Source organism: Antechinus flavipes, chromosome 1, assembly GCF_016432865.1.
Source record: "Antechinus flavipes isolate AdamAnt ecotype Samford, QLD, Australia chromosome 1, AdamAnt_v2, whole genome shotgun sequence".
NCBI lineage: Eukaryota > Metazoa > Chordata > Mammalia > Dasyuromorphia > Dasyuridae > Antechinus > Antechinus flavipes.
This window is the reverse complement of record NC_067398.1, coordinates 109094838-109121999: the sequence shown is the minus strand read 5'-3', so window position 1 is coordinate 109121999 and position 27162 is coordinate 109094838. Positions and strand designations below refer to the sequence as shown.

General features: G+C 37.6%; 2 protein-coding genes across 3 annotated transcripts in view; one reads left to right on the top strand and one right to left on the bottom strand.

The window, feature by feature from the left end:
- Positions 1–5130: 5130 nt before the first annotated feature.
- LOC127555343 (uncharacterized) lies at positions 5131–12774 on the bottom strand. The gene is made up of 2 exons (XM_051987578.1): positions 11334–12774; positions 5131–6464 (listed from the first exon to the last, which is right to left on the bottom strand). Exons 1-2 carry the CDS (start codon positions 12060–12062, stop codon positions 6420–6422), a joined length of 774 nt encoding a protein of 257 aa, XP_051843538.1. The 5' UTR covers positions 12063–12774; the 3' UTR covers positions 5131–6419.
- The window catches only part of UHRF2 (ubiquitin like with PHD and ring finger domains 2), a 163825-nt gene continuing 146314 nt past the window's right edge, over positions 9652–27162 (top strand). The window contains exon 1 of one of the 2 annotated variants that reach the window (XM_051987566.1): positions 9652–11201. In XM_051987566.1, the coding sequence (XP_051843526.1) occupies positions 11049–11201 (153 nt within the window). In that variant the 5' untranslated portion in view covers positions 9652–11048. The remainder of the gene's footprint in view (positions 11202–27162) is intronic. The other variant, XM_051987558.1, reaches the window with a different exon arrangement.

Below are 27162 nucleotides of genomic sequence, written 5' to 3'. Positions count from 1 at the left end.
AATGAAATAAAGTAATTAGAGAGCAATACAAAACAGTGCTATGGTTAAGTGCAAAAATGACTAATATAGATAAGAGCTCTAGGAATTCAGAGAAAGAGATCAGTGCGGACTATATTTAAGGAAAATTTCTTGGAAGAAGCAGAACTTAACATGGATCTTAAAGGATAGGTAAAATCTGGATAGAGGAAAAGTAGGAGGGCATTTCAGAGGAGAGATAAGCAGAGAATGAGTAGAATTAAGATAGAAATGAGAATGTATGAGATGAGAATGAATAAGGCATGTTCAGAAAATAGGCACGGTTTAAGTAAAGAGATCATGTTTTAAAAAATGAATAAATATTTATTAGTTATCTTCTCAGTCATTGATTTGTATTCATTCCTTGCTTTGACCCAGTCCTGCAGGGACCTGGGCAAGTCATTTAACTTATTAGCATTCTCAGAATCTCACTAAACCTAGAAGTTGTAGAGAAGTTAATTTATTAACTAAAGTTAGTTTAGGGAGCTTCCTCCTCAACAATTCACCATATCAGTGTATCCTGAGATCCAATCCTATCCCTATTAGTAGAATTTGGGGAAACAGATAAAAGATTCCTGACTTATTATCTTATAATCTTATTGGGAGAGAAGAATAGATATAGAGATTAAAAAAAGAAAACAATAATATAAACTATACAAAAGGGGTACAATCAAAGAAGAGCCAGCATTGAAACTGGATCGGGAAGAAGAATTAGGCGTTACATATGTCATGTCAAGTTCCTTTTTGAAGAGCTGACCACACACAACCAACACTCAGAAAATCATGTAGGTTATATTGTGATTGTCTTCCTTGTTCCTTTTCCCTACCCCCACTTCCTTTCTGCTGAAACTATGCCCACTTTGAGAATATGCAGCCACTGAATACAAAAAAATACAGTATGCTTGTAGTTGGGAGAATATAAGATTCTTATCCACCAAGAAAAAAACATGTTCTAAAATACAGTTTTAATGTGCACATTAAAATGACACTGAGAATAAGGGAAGAAAGGAGTCTTGACTTTCCTTGATTCCTTTACTCATTCCACTAAATAAATGTGTCCCATTGTCCATCATATATTTTTACATTTTAAGAGCATGAATGATTACACTTTAAGCCCTCTCTTGATATAGACTGAAATCTTTCTACATCTTCTTATCTGGCTCAATTTTTGTCTATGTCATTGATTCTTCATAGAAAACCTATCTAACATGCTAAACACTTCCCATTATTTCTCTTTGGGTGTTTGTTTTTATGTTTACTTTTTTAAATTTTAAACTTGAATACTGTGCACAGCAGAACATATGAGAGGATTCAAAATATAAAGTAATAAATTTCCATTTCCAAGAAAGCGTATATAACAAATATTATTTGTTATTGTATTTAAAGCTGTCCATCTTTTCTTTGCTTCCCTATAAGGTTTTTTTTTGTTGTTGTTGTTCTTTGTAGTATACTTTTTACTTTATTTTTCCCTCCTTTCTCCTCCTACCCCTGCCCCAAGAAGGCTGTAATTAAGTATAGACACACACATATGTACATATAAGCAAACATATAAATATGTATAATCACATATATATATATTCATACACATAATATGTAATACTATATTCTGCTTATTTCCAGTTGCTCTCTGTTTGAAGGTAGATAGCATCTTCCTTCATAAATCCAAGTCTTTCCATATTTTTCTCAATCCATCAGCTCATCATTTCCTAAACCACAGCAATACTCCAACCATATACTGTCTAATTATTTTAATTAGTCTAAAACAATGTTGATTAATATGGCTGACAATATAGTTTCCATATTTTTCTCTTTTGTTTAAATCTTTTTTTAGCTTTAACTTTGTCTAAGAGCATAATTATTACCCCTGCTTTTTTTTACATTATAAATTCTACTCCTATTCCTTATTTTTTATAACTTTTTATCTCTCCTTTTTATAACATTTCCTGAAAGCAACATATTGTTGAGTTCAAATTTTTAATCTACTATTTCTATTTTATAGGTGAATTCATCCCATTCACATCCTAAATTATAATTACTTGTGTATATTTTCCTCTTTCCTATCTTCCCTTACTATCCTCAAGAATATTCCTCACTCTTCTATTCCTACCTGCTACCTTGCTCTCCTATTCTTTAACCTATCTACCCCTATCAACCTCTTCAAATATCCCTCCCTTATCTTCTTCCCCCACCTTATATCCTTGTCCTCTTATTTCTTTCTGAATTTAAAAGACTTTTATATCTATATCTACATCTATCTATCTATCTGTCATTCCCTTTTTAACCCATTCCTGATAACAATAAAGTTTTCGCATTACCTGCCTTCCCTCCTCCTAACTTCTGAATTAATTTTCCTATTTTTGGCCTCATTTGGACTCATTTTTATCTCTTCCTACATAGGTTTATTTTAATTTTTTTAGGATTACCACTATCATACTTAACTTAGCCCAACCCTTCCTTTCAAACTACCCAAATAAAAATGACAATCATAAAAAAACTGATAATATATATATATAATAAGTAGATGATTGCTTATAATTGCTCCTTGAAATTTATATTTCTCCTGGGTGTTATATTCAAATTTTCCCTTAAGTTATGTTATTTTTGTCACAAATAATTGAATGTCTTTGTTTAGTTTGTTAAATGTTTATTTTTCTTCAGTATTATACTTAATTCTGCTAGGCAAGTTACTCGTGGTCATAACACTAGCTCTTCTGCTCTATGAAATACAGTATTCCAAAACCTAGGGTTTTTCTAGGGTTCTTGTGTGATCTTTCTTGTAGCTTCACGATATTTAACTTGTTTTTCTTGTTGCTTCCAATATTTATTTTCTCCTTAACCTGGGAGATCTGAGACTTGGCTATAATATTCCTGTAAGTTTTCCTCCTTTGATCTCTTTCAGATGGTGACCATCAATTTTTGTTTATTCTTCTTTTTTTAGAACTTCAAGACGATTTCCCTTGATAATTTCTTGTACTATTGTATCAAAAAAATTTGTTATAATTTTCAGGAGGTTTAACTAGTCTTATATTATTTCTCTTTGATCTTTTCTCCAATTCAGTTGTTTTTCTGATGAGATGTTTCATATTTCTCCTATTTTTTTCATTCTTTTGATTTTTATTGTATTACTTTTTGGTATTTTAGAATGACTTTAGTTTCCTTTGGCCAATTCTAGTTTTCAAGGAATTATTTTCTTCCTAAATTTTGATTTTCTATTTTGTTAGTTGACTTTTCATAATTTTCTTGGGTTGTTTCTATGTCTTTTTGAATTTTTTCCTTAAAATCTCTTATCTGATTTTTTAAGTTTTTTAAGTTCTTCCAAGAAATCTTTTTGAGCTTGGGACCATGTGACATTTCTCATTGAAAAAGGAGTATCTTTTTTTTTTTTAGCCCCATTATTTTCCTCTGAATATGAATTTGATCTTCTCTATCTCCACAGTAGTTATCTATGGTTGGGTTCTTTTTTTTTTTTTTTCTTGCTTATTTGCATTTTTCTTTTGTTTCACAGTTTTCAGCAGCTAATAGTGTGAGCAAGTTCTAGTACTGAAGGGGGAATAATGACCCAAACCTCAGGTCCTTCTTTACTGTTATTTTCTGAGGAGTGTTCTGGGGCTTGGACTTGGGCTCTCTTCTTCACTGGTCCCAGAGGAGAAAGTCAGGCTGGTGACCTTGCACAGCTCTCCCTCACTCAAATCCAATTCATTTGCATGTCACAGCTTTACCTCCCTGACTGTGGTCTTCCAGGACAAAGGACAAACAACAAGCTCCACTCCTCAGCCATGGCTAGTGCCCCAGTCAGGATGTCCCACCTATGATCTTACACCCTTCAGTAGTTCTGATGGCTGCAAACTACAGCTCTTCCCTAGAACTGAAAAAAAGAACCGGCTCCTCTGCTGGTGCCCTTAGCCAGGAGATGCCCGATTTCTGCTACTATACTCACCACGTAGGGCTGGCTCCTTCTCCCTGGGGATGCTTCTGGTTGGCTTAGCTGTGGTTGGCTTCCCTAGTACCCTGAGGTCAGGTCCCCACCAAATCTGGGGGCCTTCCAGTCCCGGCTACCCTCAGCACAGTTGGCCAGGAGGTGTTTGCTCTTCCTTCAGGCAGAACCCTTGCTCCAGCAGGTTGGGTCTTTCTGGGGATCTTCCCAGATTGTATTAGGAGAACTGCAGCTTTAAGTCTACTTATTTTATTTTATTTTTATTTTTTAAATTTCCATTGCTCTATAGTCTCTTTGATGCAATGCTCTGTCTTTTTCTGTGGAGGAAATCTGGAGAGCCAAAAGTTTCTTGATCTGCTCCATTATCTTCCCAAAACTCTCTCTCCCATCATTTCTTATCATACTTCAGGAGTAATAATGTTTCACATATAGTGTGTTAATATATTGGTTCTAATCTAGAGGAGAATTCCAACTATGATATGTGAGAAAGAAGTAGCATAAAACACAATATACAGGAAATGCATGATAGGAAAGGGTTGTGGGCTTATTAGATAAGGAAAATAAAAAATAAGTAAGATGACTTGATTGCCACATTAGTACTTAGAGATACAAAAGAACTAGGTAGAGAATTCTATTAGCTATTAGATAGTTTCTCAGTGGAAAATTTGTGGAAGAATTGTTAGAACTTCACATTAAAGGAAGACATGAAAAGGTTTTGATCACTTCAGATGAAGGGAATCCCAGAACTGATGAGATGACAAAAGTTGAAAACCAATGAAGCACTAAAACTATCTACTCTTTTATCTCTGATTCTATGTGAGCAGACCTTCTCTGTTGTGACTATGCATATTTCTAATAATGTTCTGTGAGTGCTTTTTTCTGCTTGTTTTTTAAATAGTATTTTATTTTTCCAAATACATGCAAAGATAGTTTTCAACATTTACCTTTGCAAAACTGTGTTACAAATTGTTCTCCCTCTTGCCCCCATCTCCAAGACAGTAAGCAAACAGATAAAGGTTAAATGTGTAATTCTTCTAAACATATTTCCATATTCATCATGCTGGGCAAGAAAATCAGCTCAAAAGGGGAAAAAACCACAAAAAAGAAAGAAAAGGCAGCTATGGCTACTTTTTCATTTCTTTTCTTTTTCTTTTTCTTTTTTTTCTTTTTTTTTGCTTCTTAGGGTTTATTTTTGCTTATATGATAGCATATATCTTCCACTAGAGTATGACTACTTCTTATTCAAATGTCTTCATTGGCAAAATATCCTACCTATTCATATCCACCATGCTTCTTTCTATTGTTGTTTACTAATGTCCAATTCTTCCTACCTCCATTTGGGGTTTCCTTGGCAGATATTGTGGTGACTTGCCATTCCCTTCTCCAGTTCATTTTACAAATGAGTAAACTGAGGCAAATAAGATTAAGTGACTTGCCCAGGGTCACATAGTAAGAATTTGAAATCTGAAAGATGAGTCTTCCTGATTCCAAGATTAGCACTCTGTCCGCTACACTATCCTACTTTTGTAGTAGGGAGCAGTTGGGATAAATGACACATTTCCCAGATGAGAGTGATTTAACTATATAGTTAAATCACTGACTGGTTAGAATAGGGGTTCTTCTCTTTTTTGTGTGTGCCATGGATCTCTCTAGCAGTCTGATGAAGCGTATGTTCTCTTTTCAGAATAGTTTTTAAATGCATAAAACAAAACACAAAATATTACAAAGAAAACTAATAACATTCAAACAGTTATCCAATTTTAAAAAAAGATCCCTAGTTAAGAACCTTTGAAAGGACGAAAGTAAACATCAAATCAGGACATAGTTGTGATACCAACTCGTGATTAGCTTCGATCTGACTAGTTTAAATAAGCTGACAACTCTTTAAAAAAAATAGAAAAACATTAACTTTTACTTATCCACTACATATAGATATTCTTTGTTCTTCCATTTGGAAAGGAAAATTGGGATGAGAGGGGAAGGGAGAAAGGTTAAGGAATCTCATTCCAATGCCTTATTGTGGCATAAGTTAAGTTTAGTTTCTTGCAGTCAGTGCCAGAAGTACATGTTATAGTAGGTCTGTCACTTTTTTCCAATATCCAGTGTACCAACCTAGATGGTGGTTCATTTGAAAAAGTTTGCTGCCAAAGATGATTACTTAGTTAAAAACTATAGATTTAAAGCAATACTGAGTCAAGTAGGGGAAATTTGAATTTATTGAGTCTTTCTAAACATCCCTAAAATCAGATTGTGTAAGGAGAGCTGACATGCTATTTTGATGTTAGTTTACATTTGGTGTTAGAGTAAAATGAAGCCCTCAGGTCATTCAGCAGTTAACAAAAGGAGATTTACTTGCATAGAAAGTATATTCCACAAAGATAGTGAAATGCTTTGGTTAGCTAGTCAGTTCCCAAAAAAGTTCTGGAGGGCGGAATGTAATAAACGAAGGGTCTGGATATTTTTTTGAACTTTAGTCTCCTGGGCCAATCAAATCTGAAGTAGATTTGTTGCTTTTCTGGGAGGAAAAAAAAATAACAAAATTACTTGAAGGGCGGCTTGATAAACAATTAAAATCTTAATTACACTTCTAAAATTTGCAGAATGCTTTCTCAAAGCTACATAAGAATAAAATATATTCAGGCTCTTTTCCCTTGGGCAATTAATTCACTGCATAGGAATATGTAATCCCTCATTCTGATTACATGACTTTTCTTGTTGTGTATGTCCTTGATAATTTCATTTATACCATATCTTATGGTAGTCATATATATCTCTATAAACATATATCTATATATAATGTATGTATATATCAGTCTATCATCATTATTCATTTTTTAATCACCTTTTTGCAACTCAACCAATTTGAGTCTTTTGAAATTGTTTTATGATTCAAAGTCACTTAGGGTCTTTATTATTTAAAAGCTAGAGAGAGTGGGAAGTGTGGGGTGTGGTGTGATGTGTCAGTAAGCTACTTTAATCATTGAAAATGCTCCATCATTTCACAAATTCAATCTAAGTGAATCTCGTTCTATTTAAACCCAACCTGTCCAAGGTTTTTTGATGAACTACCAATCCGACTGCAGGTAATTTAAGCAAACTGCATTTTTCATTTTTTTTTTTTAACTAATATGTATAGCTATAGGAATTAGCTGGGTACAAATGAGAAATTAGTAATCCTTGTTTAGGAGAGAAGCATTTTAGGAGTTGATACTAGAGTAATTTGAGTTTGTGAATTTTTCTTCTTTGTCTAGATGTGTTGTATTGGGTATCTTTAATGTTTAAAGTTAATTTATTTTGGGAATTTAAAAGATGTGTGATGCTCTGAGAAAGAAAAATTTCTAAGTGTTGAAAAGTAACAACGGTAGCATAGAAAGGACACTAGATTTGTAGTGGAAAAACCTGGGGTACTGACTTTGTTTCAGTGATAGGAACAACATCCTAAGGCCTTCCCCCAGGCAAGTTAAACCAGCTTTTACTTAAAAGATTATAGAGACTTTCTCTGAGACTTGGTTGGACCTAAAATTCAGCGGACTAAAACTTGGACTTTCCTCAGACTTTAAATAAAAAGCAGCTCCAAGAAACTCCAAGGGGCTCTTTGAAGTTTGGCTGGTGATTTAATATCAATTCAAGTTGTCCTTAGTATCCATCTCTTTTGGATATCCTTTTCTTCTCAAGTCTCTCTCTGTGTGTGTGTGTGTGTCTCCCTGTGTTTGTCCCTGTCTCTCTCTCTCTCACTGTTGAATAATCTGTGGGCACTCATTTTGTTCTAATATCAAACCTGAATAGAGCAATAACATTGAAATCTGTAGTTATCACTTGTGAGTTACCCTAAGCACATGAGTTTTCCTTCTTCACCTCCCAGGTTTCCTTAAGTACATGTACACTCTTCAACACAACTATTGAATGCAATACTAGGTGAGTAAGATCCAGGTTAACATGTATATTGTGATGTATTTTATTATTTATGATTGCACTTTACTCTATCGGGATTTATTATTTCTTTTGCTTTATTATTAAGTAAATGGTAGTGTTTAAATTACAAACGTGTCATGGTAAAAGACTGGTTGTATAAATATCATATATTATGGAAATATAATTCTGGAAAACAAGGGGCTAGTTGTGAGAAAGAAAATAGTACACGAGGACTTAAGAACAGCAGTAACTAGTAGAAGTGTATTTCCTCTCAATAGGGTTATTACCCTTAGGACCCTGGAAGAATTTGAGTGGAACTGTATCTGGTAGCTTCATTCTGAGAACTTAAACCTGGAAGGATAACAGGTAACATAAGTAGGTAAGAAGTGTGAGGCCTTACACAGTGTGTTTTTCCTTCCCCTTCTCTGAACTACAATAGACCTTATAGTCAGTTCCACAAAATTTGTTAGTCGTTTTCTCATTGTTGGAAATATATTACTCTAACCTTTTCACCTACATGGCAAACTTATGGAAGGGGCTTTGTCTAATGTCTTGGACTTGCTTTTTAAGTTTCTGAAGATCACAGCACACAGGACTGGGCACATAATTGAATAATTGTTTGGCTTTTCTTGTTAGGATTCTTACAAGGTGCTAAGTCAGTTATCTAATTTAGCATGGTACTTAACAGTTCCCTAGTTCACTAATGTACTTAGTACTTATTAGAGTTCTACAAAATTCACATCTTTAAGAGAGCATACATAAGCTAGAAGCCTCAACCAGGATTCAGTCAGGGACATTCAGAAGTCAGACCTCTCTCAGCCCACTAAAGGACAAGCCCACTCTCCTAGGAGGAGAGAGATTCATCCAACTTTCACCTTTGTACTGGCTGGAGACTTTTGGAGGAAACTAGAGGCTGAAGCTGGCAGAGACAAAGCACTAGTGGCAAGAGCTCTTGGAACCAAGGAGAGAGATAGGCCTCTAAGAAAGCTAACCTGGGCGCCAGGAAAGGAGACAAGACTTTAAAAGAGACAATAAAGGATTTGGGGTGCATTTGGGGTGATCACTCTGAACTGAAAAGGCTGCTCCCAGAAGTCCCCCAAGAAACCTGCTCCCAGAGAACATTATAATTTAAAGAAGAATATTACATTTTCTGGTGAAATAATAATCACAAGATTTATATAACTAGTCTGGCCCCTTAATTTTACTGGAAACTAATAAATTTTCTCTCCATTTTGTGATTTTAGCTAAATAAGCAGGGTGAATAAAAATGGAAATTTAATCAATAACAAATAGATGGATAGAGAGAGAAATTCAGACAGACAGACAGACAAATAGGCTGCCTGATTGACAAGTATCTGGACTATTAGAATGCTCAAAGTTCAAACCCTGCCTCAGATACTTAGGAATTGTATGATTCTAGGCAAGTCACTCAACCTCAGTTTCATCTGTAACATCGAGGTAATAATATGCCCTCCCTCCTAAGAGAGTTGGAAAGATCAAATGAAAGAAATATGTAAAAATACAAACTTTACCTATTATTACTAGCTATGATGTGAACAGAAATGTCATATTATTGTTACTTCCTGCCCTTTTTAGTTCAATGAAAATGCCCTTCCTCATATCCAGGAAGCTGACCCTGCTACAAAACACAAACTTTGAATTTTTTTTCCAGTAATTATTACTAAATCTTCTCTCATGGTCATTAGATCGGATCCACATCCTGCCAAAATCGAAATGGATTTTAATTCAGGTATTCCCTCACCCCCCACCCCCCATTTGGCAAAATTTCTCGTTTTGAATTTTAATCAATCTAAGATACAAGGGTTGTTTTGTTGTTCGTGTGCTTATTTTCTCCTTCTTACTAAGCAGATAGAACACGGTTTCATTTGAAACTTCCAGTTAGGTGTTATGCAAGGCCTGTTTCTGAGAACGCCATTCCTCAATAGGCCCTTCTGGCTTTGCTTTCTTGCTTGGCAGTTGGTGGCTCTGAGCGTGTGGTTTAAAAATGTAACGGTTGGGGAAAAATAAGCCTTTTCCACGAGCCTATAAATCTTCTGGCCTTGGGTGCCCTTCAATCTCTTTGGAAAGAAAGGAGAACTCCTCGGAAGTGTGTGGGGGGGTGGAGGGGGACACGGGGGATTGGCGCTGACTAGTGGATGCCCAGCTGTGCCTCGACCTGGCCCGTGGCGGGAAATTCCAGGACTCGGCCGAGAGGGCAAGGGCATGGCTGCGTGAAGGGGAAGGAGGCAGAGTGGCCCCAGGGACCTCGGCATAAATAAGGTAGTGCCGCAGTCAGGGGGAGTCCGGCCTAGCGCTATTCTGGTTCATTTACGGGTTAATTAGGGACCCTGCGACGTCCCCAGCTCCGGTGCCCCAAGGAAGGTCACATGCAAACGCTGCGGACCCCAAGAATCTTTTGTCTACTGGGTAGTTTTCGGAAGAAGGGAAAACCCAGGCCCCAGAGGGCCAGCGGCCTGCTCCAGAGGAGGGGGCGGAGCGCCGAACACCCCCGGGCGCCAAACCGCGCGCTCAGGAAAGAAGAACTGGCGCGCGGGCGTGTATTTCTGAGGCTCAAGGGGCGGGATGAGGGCGGGGCCATCCGATACAGCGTGCCCCGCCCCTCTCTTCAGCCCGCAGCCCCACAGGTCACTCTCTTCTGTCCGTCGTGGGCCGCTGTTTCTTTAAGGCCGGATCCATACGGATCTCGCGAGAACCGATTGGCGCCGTGACCTCCATGTGAGAGCAGCAAGCTCTTCATAAACAGTCCCAGTCGGTTCGGTCCGCTATGGCTCCTTCCTATTTTTAAAGCCGCGGCGGCGTAGGCATTGTCAGTCTCTCCTCCAGCTCTTCGCCCCCGCCTCCTCCCAGTTCCGGCTGTTTTCGCTCCTCCTTCCCCCACTCCGTTTCCTATTCCCTCCCCCCTTCCCCGCCCTCTGGGGTGTGCGCGCTCGGGATACCGCCGGCCGCCGCCGCCGAGTGCTCCGGGCGCTTCGCGCACGCTCCAGCTCGCGCTCTCCCTCGCGCGCTCGGGATCCCCGGGGGCTGGGGAGGCGCGCGGTGGGGGCGTAAGAGCCTCGGCCGAGAGGAGGGGGAGACAAAGAGGGGAGGCACCGGCGCCCCCCAGTCCCCGGCTGTGCTCCGCACCTCCTCTCTCCCATCCGCACCCCCACCCCCTTCTCGGGTCAGGATGTGGATCCAAGTCCGCACCATAGACGGCACCGAGACGCGGACCATCGACGACCTGTCGCGTCTCACCAAGATCGAGACGTTACGGGAGAAGATCCGAGAGCTGTTTAATGTGGCCCCGGACCGCCAGCGCCTCTTCTACCGGGGCAAGCAGGTGAGAGATGCTCCGGCCCTGAGGCTGTCGTCCCTCCTTTCCCGCCGCGTATCTGGGCACCTGTCTTCCCCGCCGCCCCCCAACCCTCTACTTCCAGGTGCGCAGGGTGCCGCAGCATCGCCCGAACCTCACCTGGGGCTCGCCTTCTGGACACCCAGGAGTCGCAAGGTTGGCTGCTGCATTGGATGCCTTCAATCCCTCGTTTTGTACACGAGGACCCCCAGCCGGGGAGAAGGGAAACAGATGGGAAGGGGGAAATCCCGCTCCAGCGCACCTGTGGACCAGGTCCATCCTTCTGCGGGTTGTGCCCGTTCTGCCCGCCTGGGGCACGAGGCTGCCTATTGAACTTAGGTGGGAAAGGTGAAGAAAAGGAGGCTGTCCCCTGCCGGATTTGGCGGGTCCCTGGATTCTCTCTGCATCCGTGGGGCTGCTGCAGTAGTACAGACACCCCCGCCAACACACACACACTCCCACCCACCTTAGCTCTGGTATGCTAATAAAGGTGGAGTGGAGGTTATGGACGTGAACGGAACAAATGCCCAGACCGTGTGTCGTGGGCTTTTTCCTGGGGCACCCTAAAGGCTCTCGTGGGGGGTCCGCTGGGAGGTGTGGAGGAAGAGGAAATCCTAGACTTTTCTTGTTCCCTAGGCCCCACCCGGCTCTCGCGTGTCTGTGGGGCGGGAGGTGGTGGTGCTGGTAGGGGAAGCCCATCCGGAGAGTGCGGGCGAGGAAGTCCCGTGGGTGGGTGAAACGGACACGTGTTTTTAAGGTTGCGCTCGCTGATGAGGTGAGAAGGGGCGGGGGCAGGGCTGGGGAGAAGGGAGGAGGTACCGGGGACTGGGGAGCCTCGGGTCTTCGCATCGCTCCTGTGTAGGCCGTGTTTAAAAAAATTTTTTAAACCTTTTTACATGAAAACAAATGAGGCTGCGCCACCTAGACAGACACTCTCACTTTGGAAGGAAGCTGCTACCCATTGGGACCAACGGCAGTTTTTTGTTTTTGTTTTGTTTTTTTCATTGCTGCATTGGGGAAGGGTTTGTGGGGGTGTAGCACGATGGACTGTGGATTGTGATACATTTTATTTTCTTTATCCATTTCCAATTCTAGCTGTGCCTTCCTACGTCAGGAAAGGTTTTGAAGGTCTTAGACCAAGTTGAAAAGCACAAAGTTCATTGGATATGGTGTGTATGTTGGAGTCTAAACCTCACGAGTTACTGTCAACTCTCACTGTAAACCTATGCTTACTTAAATGTTTTTAAACTCTTGAAAATGTGTCATTCCTCCTCACATTGTGCACTATATTCTTATGCCCCCCATTTTTCCTGACCACTTTCCCCAGCTCTACTGGACTTTGTTCCTAAGTCTCTATTGATGGGTGCAAACTATTCCTTATTGCCAGAAAACTACTTCAACTGTGCCACTCACAATCCATTTCTTCCATCAAAGCTCAGCTCCCCTGTTAAATGTTCTCACTCTTCTTTCAAACGATTCTTCATTTTTCTTTCACTCAGTCAGAAAATATTAAATGCCAGATACAAGTAAAAACAAAAACACTGACCTCAAGGAGCTCTCATTTTAATAAGTAATAAAGTTAGAGACTGGCCTATTTTGGTCTTGATATCAACCCTCCTTACTTAAAAATAAGAGTGTGTGGAGTATAGTAAACATTTAATAAAAACTAATTTGGAGGGAAGCAGTTTTTCCTCCACAGAAAGGGTCGGAATGACTTACGATTCCTTTTTATATTTACTGACACTATTCTTTTGTCCTTAATTTTATGTAGAGAATGAAGGGTCTCATCTCTGACAATGTCAAGTTTCTAGAAGAAAATACAAACTTTCTTTTAAAGCTCTTTAAGATTTGGACCCAGCCTACTTTTTCAGGGTTATTCTACATTACTTACTTTCCTCTTCATGCACATGGTCCAATCAAATTGTGATCCTCAAATGATGTTCCATCTCTATTTTCTGTACTTTTATGATGATTAACACCCCCTCCCCCCCATTCCTGGAATGTACTTTTATCTCTCTTAAAATTTGTTTGTTTGGATTCAGATTATTTCAATCAGTCAGATTCTTCCTGACCCCATTTGGGGTTTCTTGGCAAATATATTGAAGTAATCTACTATTTACTTCTCCAATTTTCTTTACAGATACAGAGACTAAGGCAAACAGAGGTAAGTGGCTTTCCTCTGGTCACACAGCTACTATGTATCTGAGGTCAGTTTTGAACTCAGGTCTTTGTTTCCCTTCCTAGTTGCTCTTAAAAGTTGCAGTTACTTTCAAGGCTCAGCTGAAGTACTAATTTTTATATGTCTTTTCCGGATTTCCCTAGTCTACCTCTGTAGTACCTTTAGATGTTATACTTATAGGGTAGCTAGGTGGTAAAGTGAATAGAGCATTATCCATTAGCATCAGGAGAAACTGAGTTCAAAGCAGACCTGACACTTGACACTAGCAAGTGTGATCTTGGGCTAGTCACTTAATCTCATTGTCTTGCAAAAAGAAAGTATTTATTTGTGTAAATAATGCTTTCCACAATGGAATGTTAACTGCTTGAGTAGAAGTTATTTTATCTTTGTCTTTGTATCCCCAGAATTAGAACCTGACACACAAGCATTTAATAAATGCTTATTGATGTAATTTTTTTTAAAGTTGATCTCTGAATATATTTTTAGTATTCAACATTTGGTCCTTTTTAGGGAGTATATTACTTTTGGTTTTATTTTGGTGAGGATCTATTAAAGGCCCAATATATTGACTCAGTAACTCAATTCTAGAGATGAAGGTTTATGAGGCATTTATGAGGCATTTTCCCCATTCCAGACCTTTGAGGTCTGTATTATAAGTGTTACAGCTAAGTCCCTGTTAGTGCAAATAAGGATCTCTTAACATGGTTGAATTATTTGGATTCAGATCGCATATTTTCTTGGCTTGAACCAACAAAACCAATCATATAATTATAATTAAAATAATGTAGATTTAAATGAGTACAACCATGTTGAAACCCATTAGGCATGCTACTTGAGAGATAGATATATTATCACCATTTGCTAGCTGAAGAAACTGAGGCTTAAGAGTTGTGATTTGTCCAGGTTTCTAAAGCTCTTAAGGGCTAGCCTTTGCTCACTGGGATTCATTATTTTTACTTTAAAAGGTGGCTTCTGACTGAACCAAATCTATATGGGCAAAATCTTCAGGATGCTTTATAATAAAAATATATTTTATTAGGAAGCTTTTTCATATATATATGTGTGTATATATATGTGTGTGTGTGTATGTATATATGTAATATCACATCTCACATATGACATAAATATGTGTCTATATATATAAATATTGAGCCTTTTAATCTTAAATTTCAAAAGTTGTAAGCAAAATTAATTTTAGAATTAGGCATTATAAGCAATCCATTTCAGATGCAATGAATTGTATAAACAAAGATGTAGCTAGGAAGATACTGTATGTATACAAAGGACAGCAAACAATTCATGTTGTATTATAGTCTAGCACTCTGGGAGGAGAATTGTGAAAGCCAGAAAGGTAGGTGCCAAATTGTAGAGTGCTTCCAAGTACAAAGCTAAGAAATTTGAACTTTCAATTCAGTAAACAGGCAGTATGGAAGGGTTATGAGCAGAAGGGACAGACTAGCAGATCTTTTGTTGGGAAGATTGATCTGACAACAGTGTAAAGGATGAATTGGGATTGCATGTGACTGGAGGAAGGAAGGCTAGCTAGGAGGCTGTAGGGTGGTAATAGATTAGGAGGGCAAAAATGTGACAAATTATAGCACTTAAGAAGTTTTATTCTCAGTAGTCACTTGATAAATAATAAGTGCCTTAATAACCCTAAGAATCTTCCAGATGCTATGCTAAAGAGCTGGGAGTACAAAGAAAGGCACAAGATGGTCCCTGTTCTCAAGGAGCTTGCTATGTAATAGAGAAGACAACATGCAAACAACTATGTACAAAAAAAGCTTGTATAGATCAAATAAAAATAATCAAAATAAGAGTCTTGAATTGAGAGTTTGGGAGCAGCTTCTTGAAGAAAGTGAGATTTAAGCTGGAACTCAAAGAATCTTAGTAAAAGTTATTAGGAGGGAGAACATTCCAGCTATAGGTTATATCCAGTGAGAATATCGGTGTCTTTGGCAAATGGTAAGATGTAAGAAGGCTGGAAAGGGAACTAGGTTATAATTCGAATTAACTTTGAATGCCAAACAGAATAGGGGACAACTGGAGTTTGAGAAGGGACGTGTTATGATTGGACCTTTATTTTTGTCAGATGGAAATAGAGGTAGAGTGAAGAAGCAAAGCACTATCAATTTATTAGCATGGCTGGAATAATGAATAAATTGCATTAGTCAAAGACTTGAGTGTTAGGATTTTTTTTTATAGCGATAGGAGGACAGAGCAAAATCTCAAGCAATACTGGTGTGTTCTAATGGACTACATGTTTTAATGAGGAGGTAGAATATATAATCTCACTTCCTCCCCATTACATCATTGGGAAATGATAAGATCAGTTCTCAGGTTATGGGATCAGTCTGCAGGTGAGGTTACCTGAGTAAATTTGCAAAGGTAAGGAACAATGAGGGGGAATATTATTAATTCTAGCTGAAGTCTCAACAAAATAGAATCAAAATCATATGTCTTTTGTTCCATAATGTTAATCAAATTGAAATAATGATTACAGAAGAAAAAATGCTGTGAATAAGAAATTTGCATCATTGTGAATACATCATGAGTTTAAGAGTGAATTTATCAAAGCCAAATGGCAATCGTGAGGCCTAGTGTTAGGAGAGGCCTGTAACAAGGCACCAGTCTCTGACTGACTCATGTTTTTGTAGCTGTTGAGTCATTTCTGTCTCTGTGATGTTAGTTTTCTTGGCAAAGATGCTGGATTTGTCATTTCCTTCTCCAGCTGACCATACAGAGGAAAGTGAAGTAAGTGACTTACCCAAGGTCACAGAGGTAGCTGAGACTAGATTCAGACTCTCCATGTTGGGCCTGGCATTCTATTCACAGGGCTATCTAACCACCCATGTTTAATTTGGACTTGTTTCCTGCTTGATCTAATGCTGAAACCTTAATACATAAAGTTTGGTGCTAACGTAGACTTTTTTAGTGGGGCTAATTTTAGAGAAGATAGTCCCCAAACCATCAGGCTCGATCTATTACATGTTTACCCTTTGGTCTTTACAACTACTTGTGACAGACACATTGACAAACAGTTTGTGTGTGGTGGGGGAGAACCATAGGAAAGGGAAAAAAAGAGAAGGAAGAGTAAACATTAAGTCTCCTTTCAACTCCCCATATCTATTTTATCAGCACATCATTTCTTAGCTCTCAGATGGCATATGTAAGCATCTGGTTCCAAAAACATCTCAAGCATTCTAGTACTCAAGAGGCCTGGCTCTTCCTTGAAGGGCAGGTTCTCTGGTTCAGCTCACTTGTAGAGATTCTTAGATGTTTCTGCAATAATCTTGTGCAAAACTTCACTTTTGAAATACTTCAGTACTAAGAACACCTTCCTAAATTAGATTTTCTTATAAGCAATCAAGCGTCAAGAATTCGTAATTTGCTTGAAATATCAAAGAATTTAAGGTTTTATATCTCACTCATGGCTATCTAAACTTTGTGCATGATAAAGACTGCTATCCATGGGGTAAAGGAGAATCCTAAGAAGATATCAGTGAAGGTCTAACTTGTAAGATCTTTAGTAAAGATTAATATCAAAGTAAACATGTACATTAGGATGCATAAAGGGAAAACCCTCAGTTTTACTACAATTTACAGTTAATTTGTTTTTCCTTAGAAAAATACATTTATTAAAGAGATTAGGATCTGGAATTGATATTACCTACAGATAATAAGTCTTATTTTCCCCTTTGGAGAAAAGTATTCCTGTATCAATTAAAAAAAAAACAAACAGTGGGATACATATAGAGCTACTTAGTGAAGTATAAGCAAAAGAATTGGAAGGCCTGTTAGTTAAATTCTTACTAAGTGTCACTTGATGATAGAAAGGGGAATGGGGAAAGAAGAGTGGGCAGCTGCAGGAATTTCTAGACCCCAAAGGCCTCAAATTCAAAGGAAAGGGAATCTCCAGGAACAAAGAGTCATCTGGGAAGTATGAAATAGTGGTGAAATAATAGGAAATTTTTGGCATGAGGCCAAAGATTGCTTTGCTGAGAGGGGCAAGAGTGGATAGCAAGTAGAACTTAGAACATACTCATGTTTCTGTTTTAATTAACATTAGTAATAGGTTTAGTATTGCTACAAATAGGTATTGTGAATTTCCCGACTTGAGCATAGAAATTGCTAAGAAAGGAAAAAGTAGGGACGTAGTTATTATAGCAAAACTATTCCTAAAGAGCACAGACTGACTTGACATAATAGGGAAAACTTTAGTTCTGTTTGATTCCTAGGCAGGAGCCATTTATTAGCTAACAATGTAGCAGAGTTACATGTTTATTCAGTATTATAACCAGGTGGGAAATTTTTCTATTAAGAAACAGAAAAACGGAGTTAAAACAATCGTACCCTTTTCTAACCCAAGGTCAACTCCCTCAACTGAGTGCTTAGAGCTAGAAGTAGAGAGGCTATTGATTACTTTCTATGTTTCATTGGAATTTTTCCACTTTTACTAATGAGATCAGTAAATTTAAATATCAAATGTTTCAAACAGCTTCTTCTATAAATTAGCAAGGTTTATCTGTAGTTTCTAATCTTAGAAAAGTTAGTTAAACTAGTATGCTAAGAAGTTAAAAGTTAGTGAATCTTAAGGCAATGTTGTACAATGGGCAGAAATATGAATTTTATCTCTTTGTAATTTCTAGATTAACCTATGATTTTTAGATGTGGGGAAATTTAAATTAAATTACTAACTCTAGCCTGGATATGGAACTAGTTCTTGAAATCACAAAGTACTGAAGTTTTGTCCAGTTGCAATATGTTAACAGAATTCTAGCACTCTTTCTCAAACATAATCATTTTTTCCCTTGATTTCCTTTTTTTTAAATTAAAGCTTTTTATTTTCAAAACATATGCATAGGTAATTTTCAACATTCACCTTTGCAAAATCTTGTGTTCCAAATTTTTCTTCTTTCCCTTGCCTGTGCTCCTCCCCTAGACAGCAAGCAATCCAATATATGTTAAACATGTGCAATTCTTCTATACATATTCCACATTTATCATGTTGCACAAGAAAAATCAGATTAAAAGGGGGAAAAAGTGAGAAAAAAACAAGAAGCAAGTAAACAACAACAAGAGTGAAAATACTATGTTCTGGTCCACATTCAGTTCTCGCTGTCCTCTCTTTGGGTGTAGATGGCTTTTTATATCACAAAACCATTGATACTGGCCTGAATTACATCATTGTTGAAAAGAGCCATGTCCACCAGAGTTGATCATCATATAGTCTTGTTGCCATATACAATGTTCTCTTGGTTCTGCTTACTTCACTTAGCATCAGTTCATGCAAATCTCTCTAGGCCTCTCCAAAATCATTCTGCTGATCATTTCTTGCAGAACAATATTTTATTATATTCATATTTATTTCATTACATTCATATTCATAACTTATTCGGCCATATAATTCTCCAACTGATGGGCATCTACTGAGTTTCCAGTTCCTTGCCACTACAAACATTTTTGCACATTTTTGCACATTTGTTAATCTCTTTCCCTCCTTTAAGATCTCTTTGGGATACAAGCCCAGGAGAGATACTGCTGGACCAAAGGGTATGGACAGTTTGATAACCCATTGGGCATAGTACCAAATTGCTCTCTTGAATGGTTGAATCACTTCACAACTCCACCAATAATGTATTAGTTTTCCCACATCTCCTCTAACATTCGTCATTATCTTTTCTTGTTATCTTAGTCAATCTGAGAGGTGTATAGTAGTACCTCAGAATTGTCTTAATTTTCATTTCTCTAATCAGTAAATACAATCCTTTTAAACCATAAGCAGGACTGATAAACTCTTAGGACTCTGCATTGGACATATACGAATATGTTAAAAGATCTTTGCTCTAATAGATTTACAGAAAATTATTACTATTCTCTGTTTCTAAAAAGTTTTCAAATATTTTTACATGATTCTTACAACAATTGAATCTCTAATCTAAGAATTTACTTTTCTAGTAATATTTATAACACAATGATTTACCAAATTTATATCAGACATCATATCAAGCACTTCACAATCATATTATTAGGTTTTCCCAACAATCCTGAGAATAAGATATCTTTTTTAAAAAATCCACTTTTTTGTGGTTCAGTTGTAAACGACTGATTTCATTTGAGGTTTTCTTGGCAAAAATACTGGAAGAGTTTACCATTTTCTTTTCAAGATCATCTTACAGATGAGGAAACTGAGGCCAATAGGATTAAGAGAATTGTCCAGGATCACCCATCTAGTGTCTGAGGCAGAATTTCAACTCAGAAAGATTAATTTTCCTGACTTCAGGCCCAGAATTCTTATCTACTGTTCCACCTAGCTGCCCTTTTATCTACTTTACCAATTAATAAACAGATAAACAAGTTCTAATCTACCATAATTACCCTAATAGGAAAACATCTCTCATCTTAAATTAGTGTTAAGATAAACCTTAACCAACTTAAGTTTAAGTTTATAATCGCAGTTCAAAATCTCAATTTTCTCCGGGATGTTAGGAACCAACACTCAATCTAAAACCTAGTGTTATCAATTTGACTTATTTTCAAAGATTGAGTAAAGCACTTCATGAATCTTCTATTTAATAAAAGTTATTCTCCTTAGCTGTCCTTATTACATTTAAAAACATGATTTTAATATACTTCTTATGTATATCTTTTAAATGATGGTATCTTTAGGTTTTGTCTCTGGAATTCATTTAAACAACTAAGCTCACAAAACGTTCTTGCAAATTGAAGTTACTTACTTCTAAGTTGGTCACAAGTCTTTCTGTTTTGGTGGAAGCAGTTTTTAAAAGCCAGGTAAATTGAAACTGCCAGCTGTTCCTGAAAATTCACAGACAGAGCCATTTGCAGTCTTTTACTAACACTTGCAAATAGGTTCAAATGCCCTTTTTTTTTCCTCTTACCTTTTTAAAATAATAAACATGACATGAGTGATTAAAAAATTTACTGTTTACTTTTTTCAGAATTTCAATAGTTTTCAATATAGATTAAATATTCCCCCTTTCTCTAAAATACTCTGAAATATAATTAAAAGAATTTCATTTTCCAATTTTTAACATTTCTTGTCCAGTGGTTTTACAATGTTGTTCATTTATTTCAGTTCTGATTCTTGTGATCCATTTGGAATTTTCTTGGCAAAGATACTGGAGTGGTTTGCTGTTTCCTTCTCTAAATCATTTTAAATGAGGAAAGTGAGGCAAACAGGGTTAAGTGACTCATCCAGGGTCACACTGCTAGTGAATGTTTGAGACCAAATATGAACTCCGAAAGATGAGTCTTCCTGACTCCATGTATTGCCAGGAAGCAACTTGATGGCAGAAGGGAATTACAATTGGGGAGAATAGAGCTGTATGCAGCTGGGACAACTGAGATACCCCCTGGAGAGGTGAAATCTGTTCCTCTCCAGCCTATGGATCCCCTACCTCCAGGCACAGTAGGCTTGACCATTTCACCTCCTTTTTGTACGTACAAAACAGTGTCCATCCACACACTGATGTGGGAAACTGGGGAATGTGTAGATAATATCCCAGTCACTAATACAGGTAGACAATGTGTGACTTATCACCCAGGAGAAGTAGTAGCATCAGGTTTACTCATACAGAATCCTAATAAGCAACCTGGTGATAGTCACCCAAATTCTGACTCCAGACCACAAAATCCAGGAATTTACTGGACAGCAGCTGTAACAGCTGACCGACCTATGCTCACGATCTATATAAATGGCCTACCATTGGAAGGATTGGTAGACACAGGTGCAGATCGTACAGTTATTAGAGGTGCCAATTGGCCCAGTCACTGGCCAAAGATTAAAGCAGACACCTATATGTCTGGAATAGGAGGATCAATAGCAGCTGAAGTTAGTGCTGCCCCTATGAGATGGACTTTTGAAGGCAAAACAGGAGTTTTTACTCCTTTTATAGTTGAAAAACTCCCCATCAATCTGTGGGGAAGAGATGTTTTACAACAATTAGGGTTAAAAATGAGTACTTCGGTTTTTTAAGCAGGGCTGCTATCGAAGGCCTGCCAACACTTTCACCTGTTCCTATCCAATGGAAAACTGATACACCAGTGTGGATAGAACAGTGGCCCTTAGGTAGCGATAAAATTCAGGCCTTATTAGATATAGTACAGGAACAGCTTGAACAAGGACATTTACAACCTTCTCTAAGTCCTTGGAATTCCCCAGTGTTCGTTGTAAAAAAGAAATCAGGAAAATGGAGGATGCTCACTGATTTAAGAAAAGTAAATGAACAGATGGAAACTATGGGAACTCTTCAGCCTGGACTTCCATCTCCTACTCAATTGCCTAGAGAGTGGCCTCTTTGGGTCATCGATATTAAGGATTGTTTCTATTCTATCCCTCTGGATAAGGAGGATATGAAAAGATTTGCCTTTTCAGTGCCCAGCGTTAACTTAGCTGAGCCTTATAAAAGATATGAATGGACAGTTTTGCCACAGGGAATGAAAAACAGCCCCACGTTGGGCGCCAAATGTAATGACCACGTGTTTAAAGTCAGCTGGAGTCAGGAATTCAGGTTAAGGGAAAAATCTTCAATATTTATTGAAGTGAAGAGGTGAAATATAGGCAAGAAAGATTGCGATAGCAAATATAGGCAGTTGTGACAGGAAGCGAGCTAAGAGAGAGCGACGCGAGCCGAGCCAACAGTGGAGCCAACTGTGGAGGCAGCCGTGGCAATGGCCGTCCCAAAGGTCTCTCCTCCCCTTCCTTTTCCACTCCCCTGCCTCCACCCACCAAAATCGTCATTTCCTATACAACACATCAGGACTTGCACAAAGAGTGGGTGGGGGCCATTCTTTCTCCAAGCTTACGTATTAATAGAGTATGGTCCAATTACTATTTAGCCTCATGTGCTTGGGACCTCAGTGCATCAACTCAAGCCTCAGCCCATTACAATGTATTGTACCATCTAATTCTACATACTAAATGGCAGAAATTAGGCATGGACCCACATTTAACACCATATACCAAGATAAGATCAAAATGGGTCCATGACCTAGGCATAAAGAACGAGATTATAAATAAATTAGAGGAACATAGGATAGTTTATCTCTCAGACTTGTGGAGGAGAAAGAAATTTGTGACCAAAGATGAACTAGAGACCATTACTGATCACAAAATAGAAAATTTTGATTACATCAAATTAAAAAGCCTTTGTACAAACAAAACTAATGCAAACAAGATTAGAAGGGAAGCAACAAACTGGGAAAACATCTTCATAGTTAAAGGTTCTGATAAAGGCCTCATTTCCAAAATATGTAGAGAACTGACCCTAATTTATAAGAAATCAAGCCATTCTCCAACTGATAAATGTCAAAGGATATGAACAGACAATTTTCAGATGATGAAATTGAAACTATTACCACTCATATGAAAGAGTGTTCCAAATCACTATTGATCAGAGAAATGCAAATTAAGACAACTCTGAGATATCACTACACACCTGTCAGATTGGCTAAGATGACAGGAAAAAATAATGATGAATGTTGGAGGGGATGCGGGAAAATTGGGACACTGATGCATTGTTGGTGGAGTTGTGAATGAATCCAACCATTCTAGAGAGCAATCTGGAATTATGCCCAAAAAGTTATCAAACTGTGCATACCCTTTGATCCAGCAGTGCTACTACTGGGCTTATACCCCAAAGAGATACTAAAGAAGGGAAAGGGACCGGTATGTGGCAAAATGTTTGTAGCAGCCCTGTTTGTAGTGGCTAGAAACTGGAAAATGAATGGATGCCCATCAATTGGAGAATGGCTGGGTAAATTGTGGTATATGAATGTTATGGAATATTATTGTTCTGTAAGAAATGACCCGCAGGATGAATACAGAGAGGCTTGGAGAGACTTACATGAACTGATGCTAAGTGAAATGAGCAGAACCAGGAGATCATTATACACTTCGACAACGATATTGTATGAGGATGTATTCTGATGGAAGTGGATTTCTTTGACAAAGAGACCTAACTCAGTTTCAATTGATAAATGATGGACAGAAGCAGCTATACCCAATTCATTTCACTGGGAAATGAATATGAACTATTTGCATCTTTGATTTTCTTCCTGGGTTATTTTTACCTTCTGAATCCAATTCTCCCTGTGCAACAAGAGAACTGTTCAGTTCTGCAAACATATATTGTATCTAGGATATACTGCAACATATCTAACATATATAGGACTGCTTGCCATTTAGGGGAGGGGGTGGAGGGAGGGAGGGAAAAAATCGGAACAGAAGCAAGTGCAAGGGATAATGTTGTAAAAAATTACCCTGGCATGGATTCTGTCAATATAAAGTTATTATTAAATAAAATTTTAAAAAATAATAATTCTACATACTAATTCTTGATTTTCTAATTGTATTGCATTCAAAGTCAATATAGAGGAATCTTGATCAAAATATATTTTAAAGACAAAACCTTATTTTTGCAGTTTTTTTTTAATTTCACTGTTGTAAAGCTTTTATTATTCAAGGAAATTAATGTGTTAAAAAAACACAGCAAAATTGCAGCATCACAAGGAAAAAAGCTTAGAGTCTGGAAGTCAAGAACTTTCTAAGACTTAATGGACTTTGTGAGTATACATAATGTCATGAGTGTTCCATTATATACATTTTTTATTAACAAAACATATACATGGGTAATTTTTTTCCAATATTGACCCTTATAAAACCTGTTCCAAATTTTCCCCTTCTTCCCCCCACCCCCTCCCCTAGATGGCAAGTAGTCCCATACATATTAAATATGTTAAATCCAATATATGTATACATATTTATATAGTTATCTTGCTGTGCAAGAAAAATGGGATCTAGAAAGGGAAAAAAAAAACATCAGAAGGAAAACAAAAATACAAGCAAACGGTAATAGAGTGAAAATGCTATGTTGTGTTCCACACTCAGTTCCCACAGTCCTCTTTCTGGGTGTAGATGGCTCTCTTCATCACTGAATAATTGGACCTAGTCTGAATCGACTCATTGTTGAAGAGAGCCACGTCCATCAAAATTGATCATCGTATAATCTTGTTGTTGCTGTGTACAATGATCTCCTGGTTCTGCTCATTTCACTTAGCATCAGTTCATGTAAGTCTCTCCAGACCTTTCTGAAATAATTTTGGGCATTTCTTATAGAACAGTAATATTCCATAACATTCATATACCACAATTTATTCAGCCATTCTCCAGTTGATGGGCATCTATTCAGTTTCCAATTTCTAGCCACTACAAAAAGGATTTTTGCAGTTTTTTAACACATTGCCCTGATGTCAAATATTGAATGACAACATGAAAATTAGACTCAATAGCAATAATCTATATCTGATATTCCCTAGGAATAGTTTTATTTTAAGAACTATTTCACCCCTACCTCTCTCATGGGGGAAGAGAGGAGAGAGGCAGTTGGGGTTAGGTGACTTGCCTAGGATCACATGGCTATTAACTGTTAAGTGTCTCAGGCTGAATTTGAACTCGGGGCCTCCTGATTACAGTGCTATCCACAAGCACCATCTAGCTGCCCTAAAGGACTATTTCACTAATATACCCACGTCCTTTTTTTTTTTTTTTTAAACAATTTTTAACATGACCCACTTTCAAAGAGTAGAAATATCTAGCCTAGGCCCCAGGTTTAGGTTTTTTGTTTTTTTTCTCATAGACCCTCTGGGCTGTATCTTTTAACTCAGCAGTTTTTCTCATGCCATCCTCGACATTTCTTTAAAAAATTCTTCCTAGTTTCTGGTTCTAGTTGATAAAGCTAAATTAATAATTCAAGTATTATGTGGATCACTCGAATTTAGACCTGCTTAATGCATTGTGTCATTGCACAATCTGTTTAAAAACAAAAGCAAAAACAACTGGGAAGTTCTTCAGGAAATTGAAAAATATTCCAAATTCTGAAATGAACAAAAATGCCATAATCTAACAAAAGTTAGTTTTAGAAACCAATTAACTATGGATTTATAATTTCTAATATTTAAAACCAATTTTGCTTTAAGCTACTTAAAAGTGAGGATTGTTTCACTCTCTTGCATTGCTCCATGATTTCAACACACTTTTTTCCTTTTGTGCTCAAGAAGAATGTTCAAATTGTAAATTTTTGTCTTTGAAATCTTACTGAAGCTAACTTTTAAAATTAGAGTGAAAAATTTCCTTATGCTGAAAGAATAAAAGCAGTATGAATATAATTTTTTTCCCTAAAAAAGCTAGTTTTTAGGTGCCACAAAGACACATCAAGAAATACCATTCATAATTTGGGCAAACTATGAGATAAATATGCACTTGTTAGTAGCTTTTAGTATATGTTAAATATTGACAATACAATAAGCCTAACATCAGAATCCTATCCCTGACATCAGATTCCTAACCTGCGGTTTTTATCCTCCATGTGAAGACAAGAAAAGAATTAAAAGGTTGGTGGTGTGTAATGAGCTTCTCTGTACCTAGCTGACTTGGGGACAGAAGGATGTCAGTAGAAAGTCTTTATGTTCAAATTCTCTGATAATAGGTGGGGTGAAAGAAAGTAGATAGAGAAAGCAAGGCATCAGAAACGGGTGGGCAGGCATTATCAAAACAATATATAATAGCATGCTCTCTTTGTCTTTGCCAGTTGAACCAAGAGTTTTCCTTGATTCCAGGATAAAAAGAATGTTTCTAAAGGAGTTTCTTTTGTCACACTAATTTTGTAGCTTATAATTTTCCTGCAACTTCTATCTTTTGAGGTTGGATAAATTTTGAACTGCAAACTGTTAGAATTATTTGCAATGCTGCTTTTGCTTTTTTCATTTCTTTGGTTGACCAGACTGCAGAAAAGAGAAAAAATTTACTTTATTCTAAAAAGGAGTTAGTTTGCTTAAAACAAAAATTGTCAAGTTTGAGTATTCTAGCTTTCCCTCCTACTTATTGAGGGAACTCTTGTTATAGAAGATATTGTTCTACTTGTAGAATAATTTTTCCTTCTCCTGGATGTAGGAGAAATGGTTATTTTATCTCTTTTTGTTAGAGATGTTGCAACAAGAATTCCATTAATTGGTAAGGGAATTGCTGTTCTAATTGTAGTAGAGGTTTGTCTAGACTAGAGATTTAACATGATTAGAAAAAGACAGTAGTATAGACTAAGAAACAAACACTTGCTGGTAGTTCTAAAACTTACCATTTTTTCTAATTCATACAAGGGGGTTCCTTGTCCAAGGAGGATATCCCTTGATCCTTGCCCTTTTAGCTCAGCCAGACTGGCCTGATGAGTGTGGGGTGACTCTGGGGCTTAATCACAAACCTGGTCCTTGCTTATCAATCTTAGGAACCTGGAAAACAAGGGAGAACCCTCCTGGGAGGACACAGGGTTTCCTTATTGACTTCTTCCCCCCCCCCCACAATTGGGCTTAAAGGGTCATATTTCCTCAGTGTAGGTATGATTGTCATTATGTTAGGCCCTTGTCTGCTTACCCAGGAACAAGTGAGATGACACAGAAAAACCCAGTCACATACTTCTTTTGGCAAAGTCCTCCCTACAACCACTTATGTTAGAGCTAAGTGTGTGCTCGCTGGAGGAGCCATTTTTTTGTTTTTGTTGTTGATGTTGTTGTTTTTTAAGAGCTTTAGGTTCTTTGCCAGAGTTTAAAAAAAAAAAAAAAGAAAGAAAGAAAGAAAGAAACATTCTCAAGTCGTTTTAGAAATCTTCCCTAGTTAGATTTTTTCTTTCAAAATTTTTTTTCATTCAGTACTTCTAAATCCTAGAAAATTCTGATTCCTTTATTGATTGATTTCCCACA

What these genes read in the sequence shown, in the direction of transcription:
- LOC127555343 (XM_051987578.1), bottom strand. Translation starts at nt 12,062, where the DNA reads ATGCGAAGACCCGAGGCTCCCCAGTCCCCGGTACCTCCTCCCTTCTCC. An exon ending in GTCCAGAAGGCGAGCCCCAG is followed by an intron (nt 6,465 to 11,333) that starts GTGAGGTTCGGG and finishes TTTTCCTCCCAG; the next exon opens with AAAAGCAACAAATCTACTTC.